Consider the following 18,082-nt stretch of genomic DNA (forward strand, 5'->3'; position numbering starts at 1 on the left):
TGACTTCCCCCTTCCCCTTATATATATATATATAACTAATTGATCAAATTCAAAAGAATGTAGATGTGTTTGTAAATGTTTTATTTTCATGAAATATTTTCCTGACAAAATATTCATCAAATACATGGTCGTTTTTAACAATAATTTTAATATTGCCTCCGATTTGAGTCATTAATCCTTTGACGAAGGGTTGCTCGGGTTCCAGCTTCTAACCAATTAGACCTAATTGGATAGTCACATGATACCTACCTGTCTACTTCAACTAGCGATCCACCTAGTTAGATGTGGGCAATGCTAATGAAAGACTAAGTATTAACACTACACAGAGATGAATAGTCATTTTGTAACATTTTATTTGATTTCCATTGTTTTGACCTTCAACATTCAACTCCATCTGTGTATCGAAAAGGGCTCAACGCCAACTCGGAGGCAAAGTCTTGCCTTGCCCAGAGTCAGCTGTTCTCAGAGGGGAATTAAAGCTGTATTTGGCTCGCAGGTCATCGATAATATTCGCGTAAAAGGTGAGACTGCACCGTCAAATTGAGAACTATTACGATATACTCACTTAAAAGTTCTGATCGCTTTGCTCTTATGTCAGACAAGACGGGGGCAACATTCACAGTGCCCAAGTCTGAAAGCTTGTGTGGGGTCAAAATGGCCAGACACAACCAGAGCCTCATTTTCATCAGCACGTACGACAGCTGCTACGCTCAACTGAAGGTAAAAGAACATTTGAATAGTTCAATTCACAAAATGATATTCAACGTGAACCCTCAGGATAACAAAGTGGTCATCCCGCTGCAAGTGCAGCTGAGAGGAGATGATCGACTGTTCAATGTAAACATCAGCTGCCCTCTGACAAGGAGACCCAAGGGGAGTCCCCCACTCCCCCCAAAAAGTGCGTTACCTTGAGAGATAACTGTTCCAAACAACAGGTGTCTTAAAAACCATCTGTTCCAGAATTCCATGGAGAGTGTGCGATCCACAAAGACCTCCAAGTGAAATGTGGACACCAAAGAGTGTCTCCAGATTCCTGCGCCGATTATGGATGCTGCTACAATTCTGCAGATGCAACGTGCTACTATAGACTCAATTGTGAGTTTTTACAAATTGTGTGTGTATAAAGAACCAAATGTTTTTTTTTTTTATTTGGGCAATTCTTCCAGCCTGCTCTCTGGATGGACATTTTGTGTTTGCTGTGGAAGCCACCGCGATGGATCTGCCCATGCGCCCAAGAAGACTCCGAGTTAAGAATCAGCCACAATGCATCCCAGTGATCGCCACCCCACACGCTTCCGTCTTTAAGATTCACGTCATGGATTGCGGGGTTAAAGCAAAGGTCGTACGGATTCCTTGATACTAAACCTGTCAATCAAAACTCAATGACATAACTTACTGTAATTATTCTGCTACTCCACCTGCCTTTAGGTCAACGGAGATGTTGTCGTCTATGAGTTAGAGGTGGAGGAGCTGCCCGAGCCTAGGAGGACAAACCAATCATCATTCAAGTAATTCATATCACACAATTGCGTTTTTACTCAAGCCTGACCCATTTATTTTTTTCCAAGTCTCCAAGTTGATTGTGAATATGAAGCATCGGTGGCAAAGAGTGCAGTGTATCTGCATTCCTTCAACAAGGTGACCAACCCGCCACCTGTGGTTGGTCTGGGAACCATCAACGTGCAGATGAGAATTGCCACAGGTAATAAAACGCAAAGACTCCCTTTTAGCGTTGAAACTCAACAAAGCCTTTTGTTCATCTAGATGCGTCCTTCACATGTTTCATTCCCGAGGACCAGCTTCCACTGGCGTTGCCACTCCGTGAAGCTGTCTACGTGGAAATCTCTATTGCGCAACCGACGCCAGACAGCACACTTTCCCTGCACGTAAGGGATTGCTTCGCCTACCCGTCATCTCGACACTCTGTGTGGACGCTTCTTTATGATGGGTAAGGAATGAACAGAATTGGCAAATTGGAGCTGCTAGCCTAATCTTCTCCGCCTGGATAGATGTCCTAACCACCTGGATGAGTCCAGAGGTTCAGTCCCTGTGGACAACCAGGGTAAAACGCATTCTCGTTCCCAAGTCCGAAGATTTGACGTCAAGACTTTTGCCTTCTTTAAAAAAGGCCAGCTGAGTGTTGAAGAAGTAAGTTGGGGTGCGGGGGGGGGGACCTAACAGCTTCCTGACTCCCTTTTGGGTCTTTTTTTTTTCTCCTCAGATATACTTCTATTGTTGGGTGGAAATTTGCACACAGGATGTGGACTGTACACAACGCTGTGCCATCGTTTGTGAGTACTGTATATTATTGTTGGGGTTCAAAGACTGGGGGAGCGAGAAGGGCTTAAGGGTCAAACTAAAATGTTCTTACCCCCCCCCCCCTCACAGCATCTGAAGGTGAGAGACTCAGAAGAGAGGCTTCATCTGAAATGCATCCCACCCAGCTGGTCTCTTTGGGCCCTTTGCTACTGCGTCAAAATAGCACAAAAATTACGAGCGGTCCGTGTGTTCAGCAGAACAGTGGTAAGTCCAGCTCATGTCTCAACTGGTCAAGAAGATTTCAACTGGTCAAGAAGATTTGAATCGTTGATGGTTTACGATGCTGTCTCTTCCTCAGTGTGTACTGACACGGTATATGTTCTTGCTGGCATGGGGGCGATGACAACGCTGCTGCTGCTGGCGGTGGTGGTGATATCGTGTCTAAGCAACAGGAAGTGTCCCAAACAAAGGGCAACACAAGTTTCTGATGCTCAGGTTGAAGATGTGATCTCATAATAAACATTTCACGTAGCCCTCAGGAAATAGTCCCGTTTTCTACGGTTACATTACACCCATCAGCATTTAGTATCAGTTTATTTGGAGAAATTAGTAGCTACATTACAAATCAAAACTTTCCTTTATGGCATGAACCTATGACAAGTTATACATGACGAAGCTCAAGTAAATTATATACAAGTCAGATGCTTTAATATGGTCTGAACTTTCTTTGAGCCCTGAAGAGCGCTATTCTTTGTTTGTCCTCTTCGAACTTTTTCCTGAGTTCAGCAATATCTGAAACCAAAAACATCAACATGCCTTATTTTCAGAACAGACAAAAAAAATTCTCCCAGACTGAGGAATAATGGACACTTACGTTCTTTCTGTGTGTTTTTATGCTGCCAAGAGTAGAAGTTCAAGAGCTCCTTCCTCTTCTTCTTCCTCATTTCCTTCTGCAAGGTCCTTTTGTTGGCCGCCTCACTGTGGGGACGCGCTTTACTACCCTTTTGCCCCCTGCTGACTTTCACCCAGCCCTCCTCATCCTCTTTTTGTTTCTCCTCCTCCTCCTTCAGGCGCTCCGCTTCCTGGTCCAAATGAAAACAAATACATCAAGACCATGCAATGCGCTTGAAACATTCAAAGCTAATCCAACGTACCTCTTCTTTCGTCTTGTCAAAATTCTTCATGAACTCATCGACTACATTTTGAAGGATGTGCGGCGGAACGATGGAATCTTTGCACTGTTGGATCCATTCTGGGAAAGCCATACACAAGTCAAACTGAATTTAAAGCACAACAAAACACTCATTGTGGTGTTATTAATGTGGAAACTTGACTCACTTTGTATACCAGTCTTAACTGTACGCCCTGTTGAGCAGACCACCAAAGGCACATTGTAGGGATGCGACTTAGCTGCTGCAATACTGGAGGGACTTTTGAACACGATGTAACCAACTTTGAAACTCTGAATGCAGAGAGGAAAGGCATGAGAAGAATGGCATTGCAGAACAGAAATGACAAAAAAAAACTGTTACTCTACCTGTTTTTCAGCCGGTTTGAAGAATTTGGACAGTTTCGGTTCAGATTGGCGGAATGCGCCCGGGTGATCACCCAACTCCACGGATTTAACAGAGCCAAATTGTGAGAACAATTCATTGACGACTTTCTGAGTGACCAAAAAAAAAAAACACAACACCAATGTTTTTAGGTCATTTAAATTGCGCACACACATATCTACTTTTAAACTCAAGGAGTTCTCATTGAATAATGGTTGTTATTGTACCTCGGAGCAATATGGCGGTATGTTGAGGACAAACAACGTCCTGTCGAGTGGTCGGTGGGAACCTGTCTCTGACCGAACTTTGTGCTCCTTCACGTACAATTTGTGTTCAGATTTCATGTCTGCTTTAAACTTCAAGGGCAACACTGCAAAAAAAAAAAAGAGAAAGGCATATTATAAGCGACTAAACGTAAATCTACAGCGTTACCCCTAGCCGCGGATAGGCCCGCCAGGTTTGAGTAAAAATAACTTTATTGAGCTATAAATGTATTAATGAAATGACAAATATGCGTTCTTCCGTTGGCAATTTAAGGAAATCTACAAGTTATACAACACAAGTACTGTTTAAATACCTGCAAATCCTCCAGGAATAACACAAGCCTTGCCGTTGGCATGGCTGCGTCCGGAGGGTGCCATCTTGTTGTGACCTAGTATTTGCTCGTGAGTGAACGATTTGTTCATAAAGAACGACTCTTCTCAGTGAACGACTCACTTCCTGCAGTGTTTAGTTCTTTTTTCAGTTCATATTACAATTCGTTTGAACGAATCTTTTGAACAAACTGGTTCTAAAGAGTCAGTTCACGTAAAATAACTGGAATGCACATCACTATTGTGACCCTTCAAACCGGAAGTAAAACCAACATGTCACAATGACGTCCGTCGTGTATTTTAATTTGAAGGGGAAATGCGTTTCCTCACTCAATTTTATTATGAAATACAATCAACATAATCTAACGCAGTGCTTCTCAAATAGTGGGGCGCGCGGTGCTATTCCTGGGGGGGCGCGTGTGACCCTGGGGAACAGGCTTTTTTTTTGGCAGTACTAGAATAAAGTGTAATTGCGCGTTTACTACAGCAGGGGGCAGTGGCGCTCTCATTGTTACTTCTGTCACGTTTGCGACAAGCAACATTTTACGACTTACAAGACAAGTTAGGATAGTCACGGTGGGGAGGGGGGGCGCGAATAGTTTTCTTCTTGCCAGGGGGGGGGCGTAACAGAAAATAATTGAGAAGCACTGGTTTAAATAAAGGTTAACCTAAAAAAAAAAAAAAAAAAAAAGTGAACCCTGAACTTTGAACCCGCGGTGACCCCGCGGTGACCCCGTGGTGACCCCGTGGCCCCGCGGTGACCCCGTGGTGACCCCGTGGTGACCCCTGGGTGACCTTTGAACCCTGAACTTTCAACTCTAGTTAAAAATTGAAAATGTGCACATGACCCCGTGAACTTTGAACCGACCTTTGACCCCTGGGTGAACTTTGAACCGTAAACTTTGACCTTTGACCCCTAGCTAATTACGTTTTTTTTTTTTTTTTTTTTTTTTAAACCGGCATAGCAGAACGATCCATGGTCTTCAGATGCCGCGCTGTCGCCATCTCCTGGTCAGTTAGTGAAATGCTTTTGCTGATGTTTTTTTTTCTCTCAATTAAAACAAATCAATTAGCCAGTTGGTTTTCTTTATTTAATATCTATTATCAGATAAAACCAAATTGTGAATCAGTCACCTAGGCTATAGCAGAACAAACAATCCATGGTCTTCAGATGCCACGCTGTCGCCATCTCCTGGTCAGCTAGTGAAATGCTTTTGCTGTTTTCTTTTCCCTCTCAATTAAAACAAATCAATCAGCCAGCTTTCTTTATTTAATATCTGATATCAGACAAAACCAGATTTTGAATCAGTCACCTAGGCTATAGCAGAACAAACAATCCATGGTCTTCAGATGCCACGCTGTCGCCATCTCCTGGTCAGCTAGTGAAATGCTTTTGCTGTTTTTTTTCCCTCTCAATTAAAACAAATCAATCAGCCAGTTGGTTTTCTTTATTTAATCTCTGATATCAGACAAAACCAAATTGTGAATCAGTCACCTAGGCCAGTGCTTCTCAAATAGTGGGGCGCGCCCCCCTTGGGGGGCGCGGTGCTATTCCTGGGGGGGCGCGTGTGACCCTGGGGAACAGGCTTTTTTTTTGGCAGTACTAGAATAAAGTGTAATTGCGCGTTTACTACAGCAGGGGGCAGTGGCGCTCTCATTGTTACTTCTGTCACGTTTGCGACAGTGCAACGTTTTACGACTTACAAGACAAGTTAGGATAGTCACGGTGGGGAGGGGGGGCGCGAATAGTTTTCTTCTTGCTAGGGGGGGGCGTAACAGAAAATAATTGAGAAGCACTGATCTAACGTGACCAGCTCAAATAGGCAAATAATTTCTCAGGAAAGAAAAACAAGTCTTGGACAACCTTTTTACAAAGCTAGCTCTTTAATGACATTATAGGACAGTTTATGAGTTCTCTAATATTTTTCTAACTGGCAAATCAAAAAATTCAAAGTGATTTACAGTACAAAATATGTGTACTACGGGAGGGAACAAAAAATTAAAGCCAATCATCAAAATGATGAATGTCACACAATCAACAACAACAACAAAATCTGACTGGGTGAAACTAGTTTACGTACAAAGTAAACTTTGGAATTGGACCACCACGCTGGTTATTTTTTATTTAACCGTGTAAAAGACTCCTTTTATCAGGTATACATACAGCAAGGAAGGCAACCTATGCGTCCCGTGTAATAACATGAGTTTGGATTATTGTCTATTTTCTCTTGTGAACTGAAACTGAATGAACTGAGCACACAGGTACAGCTCAAAAACAATACTGTTATAGGAATCATGAATGGGTATGGGTGAAGTAAGCAAATTGGTGCTAATTTTTAATATTACACCACACACCAAATTAGTTGGCTTTGGGGAAAATTCACTTGTCCAACTATTCCATCTTAGCAGAACAGGGACTACCAGCAGACCGATAAAATACAGGATGCTGAATACAACTGAGTAGTTCTGAGTGTTGAATGTGTCAAATTGCTTTTCTACATGTGGTGTGTGTCTTGCTGTCCAGATGAACCCCACTGAGAATGCATCAATATGTTCAGAAACAGGTTTGGGCGACAACCTATATTTTGATGCGGAAGGCAGTGGCCTGTGAGCTGGGGGGCTCGGTGGTTGAGGAGGACTGCGCAGTGGACTTAAAGAGAGCTTTCAGGATTGTCTGGGGGTCCACCTCAGGAGTTGGCTGGGACGTTCTCTGGCTTGCAGAACGAGACAAGGCGGGAGGGAGACCATCTTTCTTGGCCACACTGCCAGCGCCCGGGGTGTCACTCAGTCGCCTGGGGAAAAAACAGGCGAATAATTTCATGTCAACTTTCCTAACTTACCCAGCAATAGTAAAATTCGAGTTAGTCATAGTAACATTCACCACTGTTAAAGAATTTCATAAAGCTCGCTTACAAGAGAATGGGCTGATCAGAAGTGATGACATTTCCCTGAATGTGAATATTACACTTCATGGGCTGACCTGTGTGTGAACAAGGAGGACAAAGAAAGGCGTGAATGGAAATGCTTGCTTTCCTGAATACAGCAAATGTAAACCACACAGTCCCTAAATATCATCACGTTTAATTCATTCAGAAAATCTTCACGCATTGATGGCGTTGTTTGTTCGGAGCACTCACCGTCCAGGCAGCGGTTGTTGTACTTTCTATACGCGCTAACAGCATCCTCTTTGCGGACAAACACTACTTCAGCGACGCCTACCTTCACCAGGCGTGCTCGCTTCAAGGCACCGCACACGCAGAACAGCTCCTGTAAACAAATCAATGTGTTTTGTTTAGGGGTCGGTAGCTATGATTTCGATACGAAGGGTGGAAAGTCTCTTTTGAACCATGTGTCTAAATGTAGCCTTGGATTTACTTACCACGATGTCTTCCTCACTGACTCGGGGATGTAAGTTATTCACTGTTATTTTGGTTCCTTCCAAAGGGCTGAAAATAGGCTGAAAAAAAGATGTCATTAAACCGGTCACAACTATGGCAGGAAGTCTTGCTTTCCTGTATAAAAATTCTGTAACCCGACATATTGTCTATTAACTGGTTACAAGTGTTTACCTGAGGGGGTGGAGGCGCTGAGCTGTGTTGAGCCGGGCTGTGCTGGAGAGTCCTCGAAACAGGCTTCAAGGCTGCAGCGGGAGGCCGAGGGGTTGTTGTACTAGCGGTGGGCCGGGTGGGGGCAATGGGGACAGGAGGGCGAGGGGCTGAGTAAGCATCATTTTTAACCACCTTGGTTATTGGGGCTGACATGGAAAATGGGGAGCCAACTGGGCCATCCTGTGAAATGATCACAATGAAAAAGTTGAAATAGGTGCGAGATGTAATAAGGAAATACGTCTGTATTGACGCAAGACATACTCTTACCCGTGACTGTAGCAAATTGTTGGAAGTAGTAATTTTGATTTGTTTATTTGGAGGGCCATCGTGATCATTTGAGTCCGGCTGCAGGACACAAATTAAAGTTATTTTTTTTACACTAACGTGGTAAAAATGAGACCATTGGAAACTGAAAATGTAATTTTTGTAATACCTGTGAGTGAAGACGCATTCCACCAAGAACTCCAACTGGGCGCTGCTGTAAAATGAGATTGGACAATGAATTTTAGTTTACTGGTTTAAAAAAAGAAAATCCGCAATACAGAAAGGCTTTCCGCTCACCTGGATGGTCTTGGTTATTTTTAGAGGCAGTAGAGCAGATGCCAGGGTTTGCGGCCCACTACTCATGCTCCTCTTAAGGCTCAACCTATCACGAGCATCTGTCATTCCCTTGTTAAGATGGCCGATGGCGCCATCCCTCCCACTCAGTCCGTGCACGTTTGGGCCAAACAGCCTTGTGTTCACACCTGCAAAGTGGTTGTTGGCTTGGATCTTCATCTGTGGCACGAGTGTGTGGCTCTGCAGTTGGTGTGTCGCCGCTGTCTTTTGGATGGCCTGTACAGGCACAGTGAACACATTCTGCTGCTGTTTGCGCGAGTTGATCATCTGACGGGCATCCTGCACTCCTGCTGTCGCTCCACCTCTGCCACGGATTTTAAAGCGAGCATCTTTCTGAACCAGCTTTTCTCTGGCATCTTTCAATGGAAATCCTGACAAAATATGGACAAAACACGTGACGTTAATAAATCGCGTGTAGAAGAGGATTCACACACACACATACAGGACTGTACCATCTTTATGTAATGAGGGTGAGCAATTTGGAAAATGAATGAATGAATGAATGAATGAATGAATGAATGAATGAATGAATGCTACTGTAACACTCTTACCCGGTCCTCCTCCTAGTCGTTGCCGAGCATCAGTCACGCCAATCCTTTGACGGGCATCAAAAGTCCGGCCAACCCCTCCTGCACCCCGTCCAAACATTGTTCTGGGATAGATGATGCGATACAATAGGTTAGCAATGCTGCAAATTGCCTTTGGATTATTACTCAAATCACACAGAACAAGGGTAACTAGTAAGACTAAGCTCGGTGGTCAACCCTTGGTAGTCGGTCAGTGGCGTTACTACTAGTGTAGCTCCGTATTGAGTAATCATTACTTAATGTAACGAATCCATTGGTATATTATCATAAGTAATACCTTGAATCGATTAAGTAAATCTGAATTGTCACGGCTAGACCACATGCTACTATCTAAAAAGTACGTAGCTGCTAAAATTAGCCAGTGTGCAAAAATAACAGGCGCACGACAAAACGTTACTATACACGCCATCAAAACAATGTATATACTTGACACATTTTAACGGACACCATTACAAACATTTATTGTGAATTGGGTGATAAGTAAACGAATTGCATTCCAAACTAAATGATTCCAACGTGAATGGCCTAACATCAAGCTAATGCTAATGCACGTATATTAGCACTCGACAAGCGCTCGCTGTAAGAGCATGAGCAAGCTATCACTAGTTCACGATTAGCCAGCAAGTTCCTGAATAAGCCTCGGTTCCCTGATAACGGTTTTAGTGCCAGAAAAGTATCAAAAACTACCAAACATCAACCACACATAAAGTAAATTAGCAGTCCTTTACCGTTTAACCGGCACCTTAACGTTTATTCCGCGTTGTCGTATCACTTCATCCAAAGACACGTCCGCCATTTTGCCAATCTGCAATCAACCGCGCATGCGCGATTAACAACGTTACGGAAAGCTTGTTGGTTCTTAAAGGTTTTTATGTTAAATGAACTCTAGTATATTCTTGTAGTAAAACGTCTATCGAATATAGGCCAAATAAAAACCAACACCCATTTTGAATAGATACAAGTAGTAAAAACTAGTTCACAAAATTAAGTAATACAAAAACCATACCTACAATCGGTTGTTCTTGAATCGTGGGTCAGTCCTGTTCCCCATGAGCCTTTGCGCATATCACAAGCATTAATTTCGCATAAACTGGCGACACTAATAACATAAATAACTGTAAAGATGCTGTGATTAAAACCAATAATGATATCGACTGTTATATTTAACATTACATATTAAAAAATATTTTCTGAACAGTTTAATTCAGTAAGCTATGTTGCCATTCTTACAACTTTGACTGTACATATATAGTCACTGTGTATATACACAAGCTGACGACCATCTATTGGTTATGCCTTAAACTGATGAGTAAGGAAAATAACGACGCGGGGTGACGCCCGTGTCCTCGTACAATTTGCGAGATGAATTTTTGAAAGGGGAAAGGTCCGCCCGTTGAGGTGACTTGCCTACTTTGCTTGATGCCTCGCAGGACATGGATCTTCCCTGCTCCCCCACACGGTTAAAGAAAATCTTCTAACATATAAAACATACCCTGGAAACTCAAATTTAAAGCATACAATCAATATACCATTCTGTACTCCTAAACTATGATAATGATAAAAACGATATATAATAATGTAATAAATCTACGACACACTATTTATTACTCTGCTGATGACTACCTCCGCTGAAATTGGCTACATCTTTAGTCAGAAAGATTGTTCATTTCTACCCCTAAATTTAAATTATTTACGAATATAATTGAATAAGAATCTGGATCATGACTAACTAGTCTTTTAGGCCATTACTTAAGGAGAGTGTTGTTATAAAATAACATCAACGGAGTGTAGCGTTTGTCCATTATAAACACACCTCACTTCCAATGTCTTGAAAAATCATGTCGACGATGAACTCCAACTCCCATGATGCAACTCGGCATGCACAGCTCCAAACGCAGCGGGGGTGGTGCGGTCCCTTGCTCCAGGCTCCAGCAGCTCATCACCGCCGTGCTGCAGATCCGCTCCAAGAGAAATGGCAGCAGCCTTGTCCCGTGCCCTAAAACTACCCGGTAAGATGCAAATAGCATGATATCAACATACAAAGTAGTGACGTATATTGTTATATATGATCTACATCATTGCCCAAAACACCGGGGAATCTGTCGCATGCAAATCCGTTTTTTTGACGTGTCACTTAATTTGCATTCTCCTGTCGCCTCTTGAACGTATCCGGACGTGTTTTTCTTTTTCTTTTTTAAATGTCATACATCGTACGCATGTATAGATTTATGGAAGTGCTCGCTAATTTTGCTTTGTAAGCATTTCTGCTACCTGCTAGCAGTCCGCTAGCTAGTAACCCCCCCAAGACCCCATTGTCCTATTGATCAGTTACCGTCAAGGTTCCTATAACAGATATATTTTAAAAAAGAAAAATTACTGACGTTATTACAGAGTAACAGTTTATCCCTGCAGATTTTTCTTCTGATTTATAGCGCTACATAAACAAAGAAACAAAATAAAAACGAATGTATTGTGCAACAATGTGCAAAGGATAACATGCTAAAATACGTCATGCTAATTTACTATTAGGAGCTTAAATACAATTTGAGGCAATTGTTATTTTGATAATTAACATTGTATGTTTAAAAGTGATTCATGTTTGTTCCTTCTTTTTTTTTACAATGAATTAAATTTGCATGTTAAAATGTTGATGTTTATTTTTCACAGTAAATTAAAACCGCAATTGAATTCACTGCACTTTATTTGTGTGTAATGTTTAACACTTCACATTGCGATTTGTAACGTTTAAGAGTATTTGGCGGCCTTTTGACAAAGTTACATATTTAATGGTGCAAGGATCGTTTCAAGTGTGGTAACCTTTGACACGAGTTGACGAGTTTTATTTTGGACAATATAATTTTGTGTGCGTGTGAAGGAAAAAAGGGCTCGGAGCTGGGAGAGTACGACCCACTCACCCAAGCAGACAGCGAGGACGAGAGCGAAGATGATGACCTGGTACTCAACTATCCCCGCAACGGTCTGGGCCGAGACTCATTCCATGGCGCCGGCGGCTCCACAAAGCTGCGGGGAAGTCGATCCGGGCGACTTGTGGTGGCCGGAGATTCGCCGCAGGAGGATGGGGACGACTGGAGAGAGCGACTCCCCAACAAATCCCAGCAGGGCAGGGACGATGTGAAAGGAGGGCAGTACTGGAGCCCGTCAAGGGAGGACAGGGAGCAGCTTGGGGGATCTGGACTGAGGATTCACGGGACGGATGAGGAAGCCAAGAGGCTGAAGAGGAAGAATGCTGTGCGGGCCTCCTTTTTTCTGGTGCCTCTAGTTTGCGCCATGCTTCTCGTGCTTCTTTGTGCATTCCTGATTCCTTGTCAGAAAGGAGCATTAGCAAAGAGGCCACAATGGGAGCGAGCACTTGGAGATGCTGGAGGTAACGGAACAATAGTTACTGTCCAGGAGAAAAAACAAATTGACAACTTATGTATGATCTTTTCTTCCATTTAGGTGTAACTCCACCTGCGCTGGCCGTATGGGATGTCGACGGCGATTCCGTGGATGACGTGCTGCTCAGTGTCACCGAGTGGACCAATGACACGCATCCCACACAAGGGAACAAAAGTAGGTTGAACCCTGAAAGGCTTTGACCTCTTATGGTGTACTTGTCCCCTCAACTGGAATGACTCGTCCTGTCGTGCTACCAGTTTACAGCGCCGTGGTCCTGTCCGGTGCTAATGGACAGCTCCTGTGGAGGAAAGTCATGTGGGAGCCAGTCATGTATATTCAGTGTGGTCTGCAGCTCAACACGAAACCATTACCTGTATGTCTCCTCATTGGGAAGTCTATCATCATGGCTGTGAATGGAACCACAGGTGAGAGACCTTGCCTGAAGAGTTATTGTAGATACAAAGAACGATAACTCCACGTTCTTCTTTGCTTACTTATCTCAGCATCTCAAAGCCGTTATGTATAAAGGCCAATGTAAGAGATTCCTTTGACTTCACAGGGAAGAACTTGTGGTCCACGCTGCTGAGGAACATTGAATCCCAAGCTGTGTTACTCCCAGATGTCCAAGGAGATTCCGTTCCGGATCTACTGATAGCCACCCTGCCTGCCAACGAGGTGGCAGCCATTTTCCACTTGACTTCCTTTCCACACTGGAGCTAGGATTTTTTTTTCCTTGGGGGGGTGGCCAATGATATCTACAGAGCAAAAATATATAATATAATTATATAATATATAATAATAATAAATAATAACTGTTGTTGCATGCACAGTGAATTCCTCCAGTTATTTGGAAACGCATGAATAATTTTGCTCTTTTCACTTTCAGGCTCTGGATCTCTCCCTGACTTTAATTTCTGGGCTGACTGGAGCGACACTCGGACAGTCTGTGTCATTCAACCTCACCGGACAAGGGAAACTGATTGGCCCTCTTCTGCATGAGACTCAACAAGGGGCACCTTACATCTTGTTTGGCCTAGGTAAATAAAGAATACTTGTGCAACAAGAATAGAACTTGACAGAAGTTGTAGATGTACCAGAACATCTGCATCTGTTTTCCTAGGTAATGTCGTGGCCATCTCACTGCGGGATATTTACATCCGTGCAACCAGCAAGTTACCGCTGACTCCCACACTAAGACAGAAGGATCCTGGCTGGGAGGGATTGAAGAAAACAAATTCCTCCTCCTCCTTCATACACATCTTCAGGTTGGCCTTAGCAACAACACACAGCTTGACATAGCAGAAAGCCTCCATAAGAGATTTAGGGGACAATCTCAGAAGCCACACATTTAAATAAAAATTCATTTGTGTTTTTCTTTGTAGAGGATCTGAGCGTGTGGAGTTCTTGCTGCCCCTGGTGGCCGGTTTTGGCACTTACCACAACAACCTGGACACGCTTTCCAACTTGAATTCCAGTAAGAGCGACTGGGTGTTGGTGTATGGCTTTAGCAAGATCTCGGTGCTGAGACAGAGGGATGCGCGCAAACAGTGGACCTTTAATTCCGCCCCCATACACAGGTACAATGGAAAATAATTTATTTGTAGTCTCAAATTTGTGACGTCACCTTAAATTATGTCTTTGTGCGTTACAGCCAACCAACTCCTGGACACTTTAATGATGACGGAATCCTCGATCTTTTCTTTCAGCACTCGGCAAATGGCATAATGAAGGTAATGTAATTATTATTTTTTTTAATGATTTAATCCTGCATGTTTGTTTACCTGATTTCTTGAATGACAGGCGCAGGTGATTGACGGGGCAAATGGCCGTCCTCTCTGGACGGCACAGTTCGTGTGCCCCCGTCTTGTTTTGGAAACGGCAGCGGTCTCCACTTCCACTGGCCTATCAGCTTTTGTCTTCTGGGCCAGCGAGCCAATCACTGCACAGAAGAATATCACCAAGGCAACTGTGAGTCTGCCAAGAGAACAAGCTTTGAGATGGCAACAATCCAAGTAGATTTAAATAACTACTATAAACACAATGTCAACATCGGGCACACCGGCGCAATCCAATAATAATAATGTTATCTTTGATATAATGATCATAAATGGGATATTTAGTGTTTATAACTTTGCACACAGGTGGCCCCGGGTGTTACGGCAGCAGAACCAGTCATCCGAAAGCTCTTCCTGTTGCACCCCGCCTATCCCACAATCCTGATGCAGTTGGCGACGACCACCGATACTGCAGTGGCTGCCGCAGGTAGAAGTCCAAAGTAGTCGACTCAGTCTTTGCTGTCATACTAAAGCTTCTCAAAATGGTGTACATGGTATGATTTATTTACCTTTCATTTTTTTCTGCCAGTGAGCTACGAAAAGCGGCAGAAAGATGCATCCTACATCACCGTATCCCCACGGCCGGCGCCCGACTCGGAGCCCGCCGCTCGGATAGTGAAGAGCATTCGACTCCGTGCGGCCATCGCCAAAGGACGGGTGGTCACATTAGGCGAGAGCTTGGAGACTGGGGTCACTGGTAAACTTGACACATCTGAGCTTGACAAGTTTTACAGACACCTGTTCTTCAAATATTAGGTAAGGGAAAGTTGTTTATTATCACAAGTCATTAACTGTTTTATTTGACCTGTTTTATGATGAGTATGTACAGTATCACCGTGCAAATAATGTAATGATGGTAGTTTATACAATATGCACCAGTGCTCATGAATATTATTGTTTTTAGTAACATGCTGCTTTTCTACCATGCTGGGACACAAGAAAGGGTACAACTGGTTAACTGCACTAAGAAGGGATTCATTTGAAGCTATTTACAGCTTGGCTAATTAATTGGAACTTCATTTCTCTTCTGTTAATTGAATGTGAAGTATTTCTCATTTTTAGTCATGTTATTTATAATTTGTTTCCTTAAATACTTGTGTATTTATTTGAATGGAATTTTACAAATGTTTTGTTGAATGCCTAATTGCTGACTTGATCACGGCGCTTTGTTTTAATGAAAGGAAGTGTAAATGCAGTAATTCGTTTTTAAATCTTTTTAATGGTCAGTGTTACATGATCTCAGATCGAATCTTTACAATCTCCTCAAATGATCATGTGGTAATTTTCACGTTGCTATGTGTAAAAAATTGATTGCTGTACAGTATTTATTAAGTTGATGTATTGTCTTATACTGTTTCTATTTTTTTGTTCTCACTTGGCTGCTCATGAGTACAATATCTTATTGTAAGCTGCAACTTCCTGTATTAAAAATGAGAAAATAAATTCTTTGTGCAACTGGGATGGGTTTTTTAAAAGTCAAAATACGGGTGTTTGTTGTGCCTATAAATTACCACTGGGTGGCGCTGTTCCCTCACCAGCTCCTCAACGTGGTTCCGCATTGCTGCCGTGTCGCATCCAAACGCTGCTTATCATGGCGTCGGCTCTTTGTCGACTTGGCCGGGTCTCGGCTGTCAGAAACGTCTTCGCCTCGCCGGCAAAGACTGTGACAGCGTGTCGAACGGCCGTGTGCTCCTCTTCCGGAGCCATTTTACCCAAGCCGAAGAAGGTGAGTGTTTATACCGCGTGTAGCCTCACTTCTGGTACTGGATGTTTCACCATTGAATGGGGAAACATTTCTCCCCTTCCATGTCGACTAACGTTAAATAACCAATTCATTTCTATGGCGGGGTGTGGGACACCGGGAAGCAGACCCCCTTCGGACTTTGGCGGATTGCGGCGGTAGTGGTTCCCTTCTTGTATGTGGGGACTCGAATCAGCAAGAACTTCGCTGAGCTTCTGGAGGAACACGACATCTTCGTCCCTGAGGACGATGATGACGACGACTGAGCGTGTCGACGAGCCAATCAAGAACAACACATTGGAGCCAGGTAAATGCTGCGTTCAATTACAACCCGTAAATAGCATAACCGAAACAATGTTTCCCAACCTTTCTGAAGTGACTGAATACATATAAAATATTTCCACATAATTCACTGTAATGTTTTTTCCTTTTTCTCTCAGATTTCATTTTGACACATCTACTGGGGACCAGTTACCTGAGAATTCCACTCCCCCTGTCAGGATTTTTTGTTTTGTTTTTTAACTGTCATTGAGCCTGAAAATGTCCTTGTGGTTTTTGTCTTTGCATGCAGTAGTAAAGTTTTTGATAATGTGCTCTATTTTTGTTTTAAGTAACAGTACAAGTGTGACTCTTCAGTATTTGCATTTTCATAAAAAACAATTTCTATTATAAAGTACACATGACAAACAATATTACAAAACAAATGGGTGACCGCTCTTAGCTTTTGGGATAAGAATTTAAAATTAGAATATTTCTCTTTAATGGCCCCTTTGATAGCTAATTCGGAAAACCTTGATCATTATTAACAGACACAAACACGCACGTGTGAATGTTACATTTGTATTTACAGTAAATGGATCTCCTGTCACAGTAGACAAGGGGGTCTAAGGTGAGGATGAGTTCAGGGTTCGTTAGCACGGTAAAATTTGGACAAGAAATCAGTGGCGCGTGGTTCCTCAGACTCGTGGAAATAACGCATTATATGTGTCTTCTGTTTCCATACGTGGATAGTCTCCTGGAGTTCCATTTTTCCCTGCAAGTGACATTAAATGCAGAAAGGGAACAACTAAAGTGTGGCCTATCCAGCATGGAATGAAATAAACCTCTATAAGTTACCTTAATGACCAACATGTCAATCAGACGGGGGTCAGTGACATGCTTGTTTTTGTCGAACATCTCCCTCACTTTGTCTCGGCCCTGTTGCGTGTTGATATCCAGCTGAAACGTCGTCACTGTTGAAACAAATGCAAAACTATGATACAGCAGCATCTTCATCCGCACTTTGCACATATTAAATATTAATATGATCGTTATTATGCATTGAATGCAGTGCCAACATGGCCCAAGTCTAACTGAAATGTTACAGTACTGTGGATGCTTGTGACTCTTCCAGTCTCCATTTTAGAAAAACCGACGTAGAAAGCGTGTTGATACGCAGACAATGTAGTGATAACATTTTTAAAACAACCTAATTATATATGCCTTCAACGAGAATTGTTTATTTGCTGCTTTAGCGGCGAAATGCTAGCTGACAGACACGACCTTGACACCTAAACCCTTTAAAACGGGACAGTCCAGAAACGACATACCTGTGTTAGGGACTTCTCGGTACCAGGCTCGGTACAGCTCCCGGACTCTGCGTTTCGCTTCGTCCAAATCTCTGCTAAAAATGGGCTTAACAACTTTGGCTGCACCAGCCGCAGTCCGGGTCGCAGCAGTGGACGCCATGACTGCTGCTGTTGAGATTTCCGGTGTTACTTACTCGACGGTGGTGTAGTAAGAAAGAGTTGCGCCGTCTAGCGGACAGGAGCCAATTTACACTTCAAAACGTTAACAATAGTGATAAGCTGAAAGTGCCACTGGAACCGTGAAATTTTAAATTCACACTT

General features: G+C 43.0%; 5 protein-coding genes and 1 non-coding gene across 8 annotated transcripts; 3 read left to right on the top strand and 3 right to left on the bottom strand.

The window, feature by feature from the left end:
• The first annotated feature begins 101 nt into the window (after positions 1-101).
• Positions 102-2,842, top strand: LOC133170504 (zona pellucida sperm-binding protein 4-like). Its single transcript, XM_061303482.1, has 12 exons — positions 102-521; positions 599-720; positions 778-898; positions 961-1,095; positions 1,167-1,339; positions 1,429-1,508; positions 1,569-1,702; positions 1,765-1,948; positions 2,010-2,148; positions 2,222-2,291; positions 2,389-2,523; positions 2,618-2,842. Exons 1-12 carry the CDS (start codon positions 329-331, stop codon positions 2,773-2,775), a joined length of 1,644 nt encoding a protein of 547 aa, XP_061159466.1. The 5' UTR covers positions 102-328; the 3' UTR covers positions 2,776-2,842.
• rrp7a (ribosomal RNA processing 7 homolog A) lies at positions 2,837-4,550 on the bottom strand. The gene is made up of 7 exons (XM_061303485.1): positions 4,390-4,550; positions 4,040-4,182; positions 3,797-3,922; positions 3,598-3,721; positions 3,414-3,511; positions 3,134-3,341; positions 2,837-3,051 (listed from the first exon to the last, which is right to left on the bottom strand). The coding sequence occupies exons 1-7, from the start codon at positions 4,496-4,498 to the stop codon at positions 2,966-2,968; spliced, it is 894 nt and encodes a 297-aa protein (XP_061159469.1). The 5' UTR covers positions 4,499-4,550; the 3' UTR covers positions 2,837-2,965.
• A 1,720-nt stretch (positions 4,551-6,270) lies between these two features.
• On the bottom strand, positions 6,271-12,273 carry poldip3 (polymerase (DNA-directed), delta interacting protein 3). Of its 3 annotated transcripts, none has more exons than XM_061302347.1 (13): positions 12,134-12,273; positions 11,032-11,220; positions 10,229-10,273; positions 9,947-10,023; positions 9,183-9,283; positions 8,575-9,002; positions 8,447-8,491; positions 8,281-8,358; positions 7,975-8,193; positions 7,785-7,862; positions 7,543-7,672; positions 7,319-7,385; positions 6,271-7,197 (listed from the first exon to the last, which is right to left on the bottom strand). In XM_061302347.1, exons 4-13 carry the CDS (start codon positions 10,012-10,014, stop codon positions 6,984-6,986), a joined length of 1,428 nt encoding a protein of 475 aa, XP_061158331.1. In that variant the 5' UTR covers positions 10,015-10,023; positions 10,229-10,273; positions 11,032-11,220; positions 12,134-12,273; the 3' UTR covers positions 6,271-6,983. The 3 variants fall into 3 exon arrangements, with proteins under 3 accessions (XP_061158331.1, XP_061158330.1, XP_061158329.1); XM_061302346.1 differs by having other exon boundaries at positions 10,225-10,273; XM_061302345.1 differs by having other exon boundaries at positions 10,225-11,220.
• Positions 10,511-10,664, top strand: LOC133171035 (U12 minor spliceosomal RNA). Its single transcript, XR_009718660.1, has one exon. It is a non-coding gene; the product is annotated as a U12 minor spliceosomal RNA (small nuclear RNA).
• Positions 11,176-15,913, top strand: fam234b (family with sequence similarity 234 member B). Its single transcript, XM_061302344.1, has 13 exons — positions 11,176-11,227; positions 12,094-12,603; positions 12,678-12,791; positions 12,875-13,042; positions 13,177-13,292; positions 13,504-13,654; positions 13,738-13,882; positions 14,000-14,194; positions 14,269-14,347; positions 14,418-14,585; positions 14,759-14,879; positions 14,982-15,208; positions 15,357-15,913. Exons 1-12 carry the CDS (start codon positions 11,191-11,193, stop codon positions 15,206-15,208), a joined length of 2,031 nt encoding a protein of 676 aa, XP_061158328.1. The 5' UTR covers positions 11,176-11,190; the 3' UTR covers positions 15,357-15,913.
• A 1,106-nt stretch (positions 15,914-17,019) lies between these two features.
• On the bottom strand, positions 17,020-17,951 carry ndufa6 (NADH:ubiquinone oxidoreductase subunit A6). Its single transcript, XM_061302350.1, has 3 exons — positions 17,783-17,951; positions 17,310-17,425; positions 17,020-17,226 (listed from the first exon to the last, which is right to left on the bottom strand). The coding sequence occupies exons 1-3, from the start codon at positions 17,919-17,921 to the stop codon at positions 17,095-17,097; spliced, it is 387 nt and encodes a 128-aa protein (XP_061158334.1). The 5' UTR covers positions 17,922-17,951; the 3' UTR covers positions 17,020-17,094.
• Between the last annotated feature and the right edge of the window lie 131 nt (positions 17,952-18,082).

The sequence above is a fragment of the Syngnathus typhle genome, linkage group LG17 (assembly GCF_033458585.1).
Source record: "Syngnathus typhle isolate RoL2023-S1 ecotype Sweden linkage group LG17, RoL_Styp_1.0, whole genome shotgun sequence".
NCBI classification, from domain to species: domain Eukaryota; kingdom Metazoa; phylum Chordata; class Actinopteri; order Syngnathiformes; family Syngnathidae; genus Syngnathus; species Syngnathus typhle.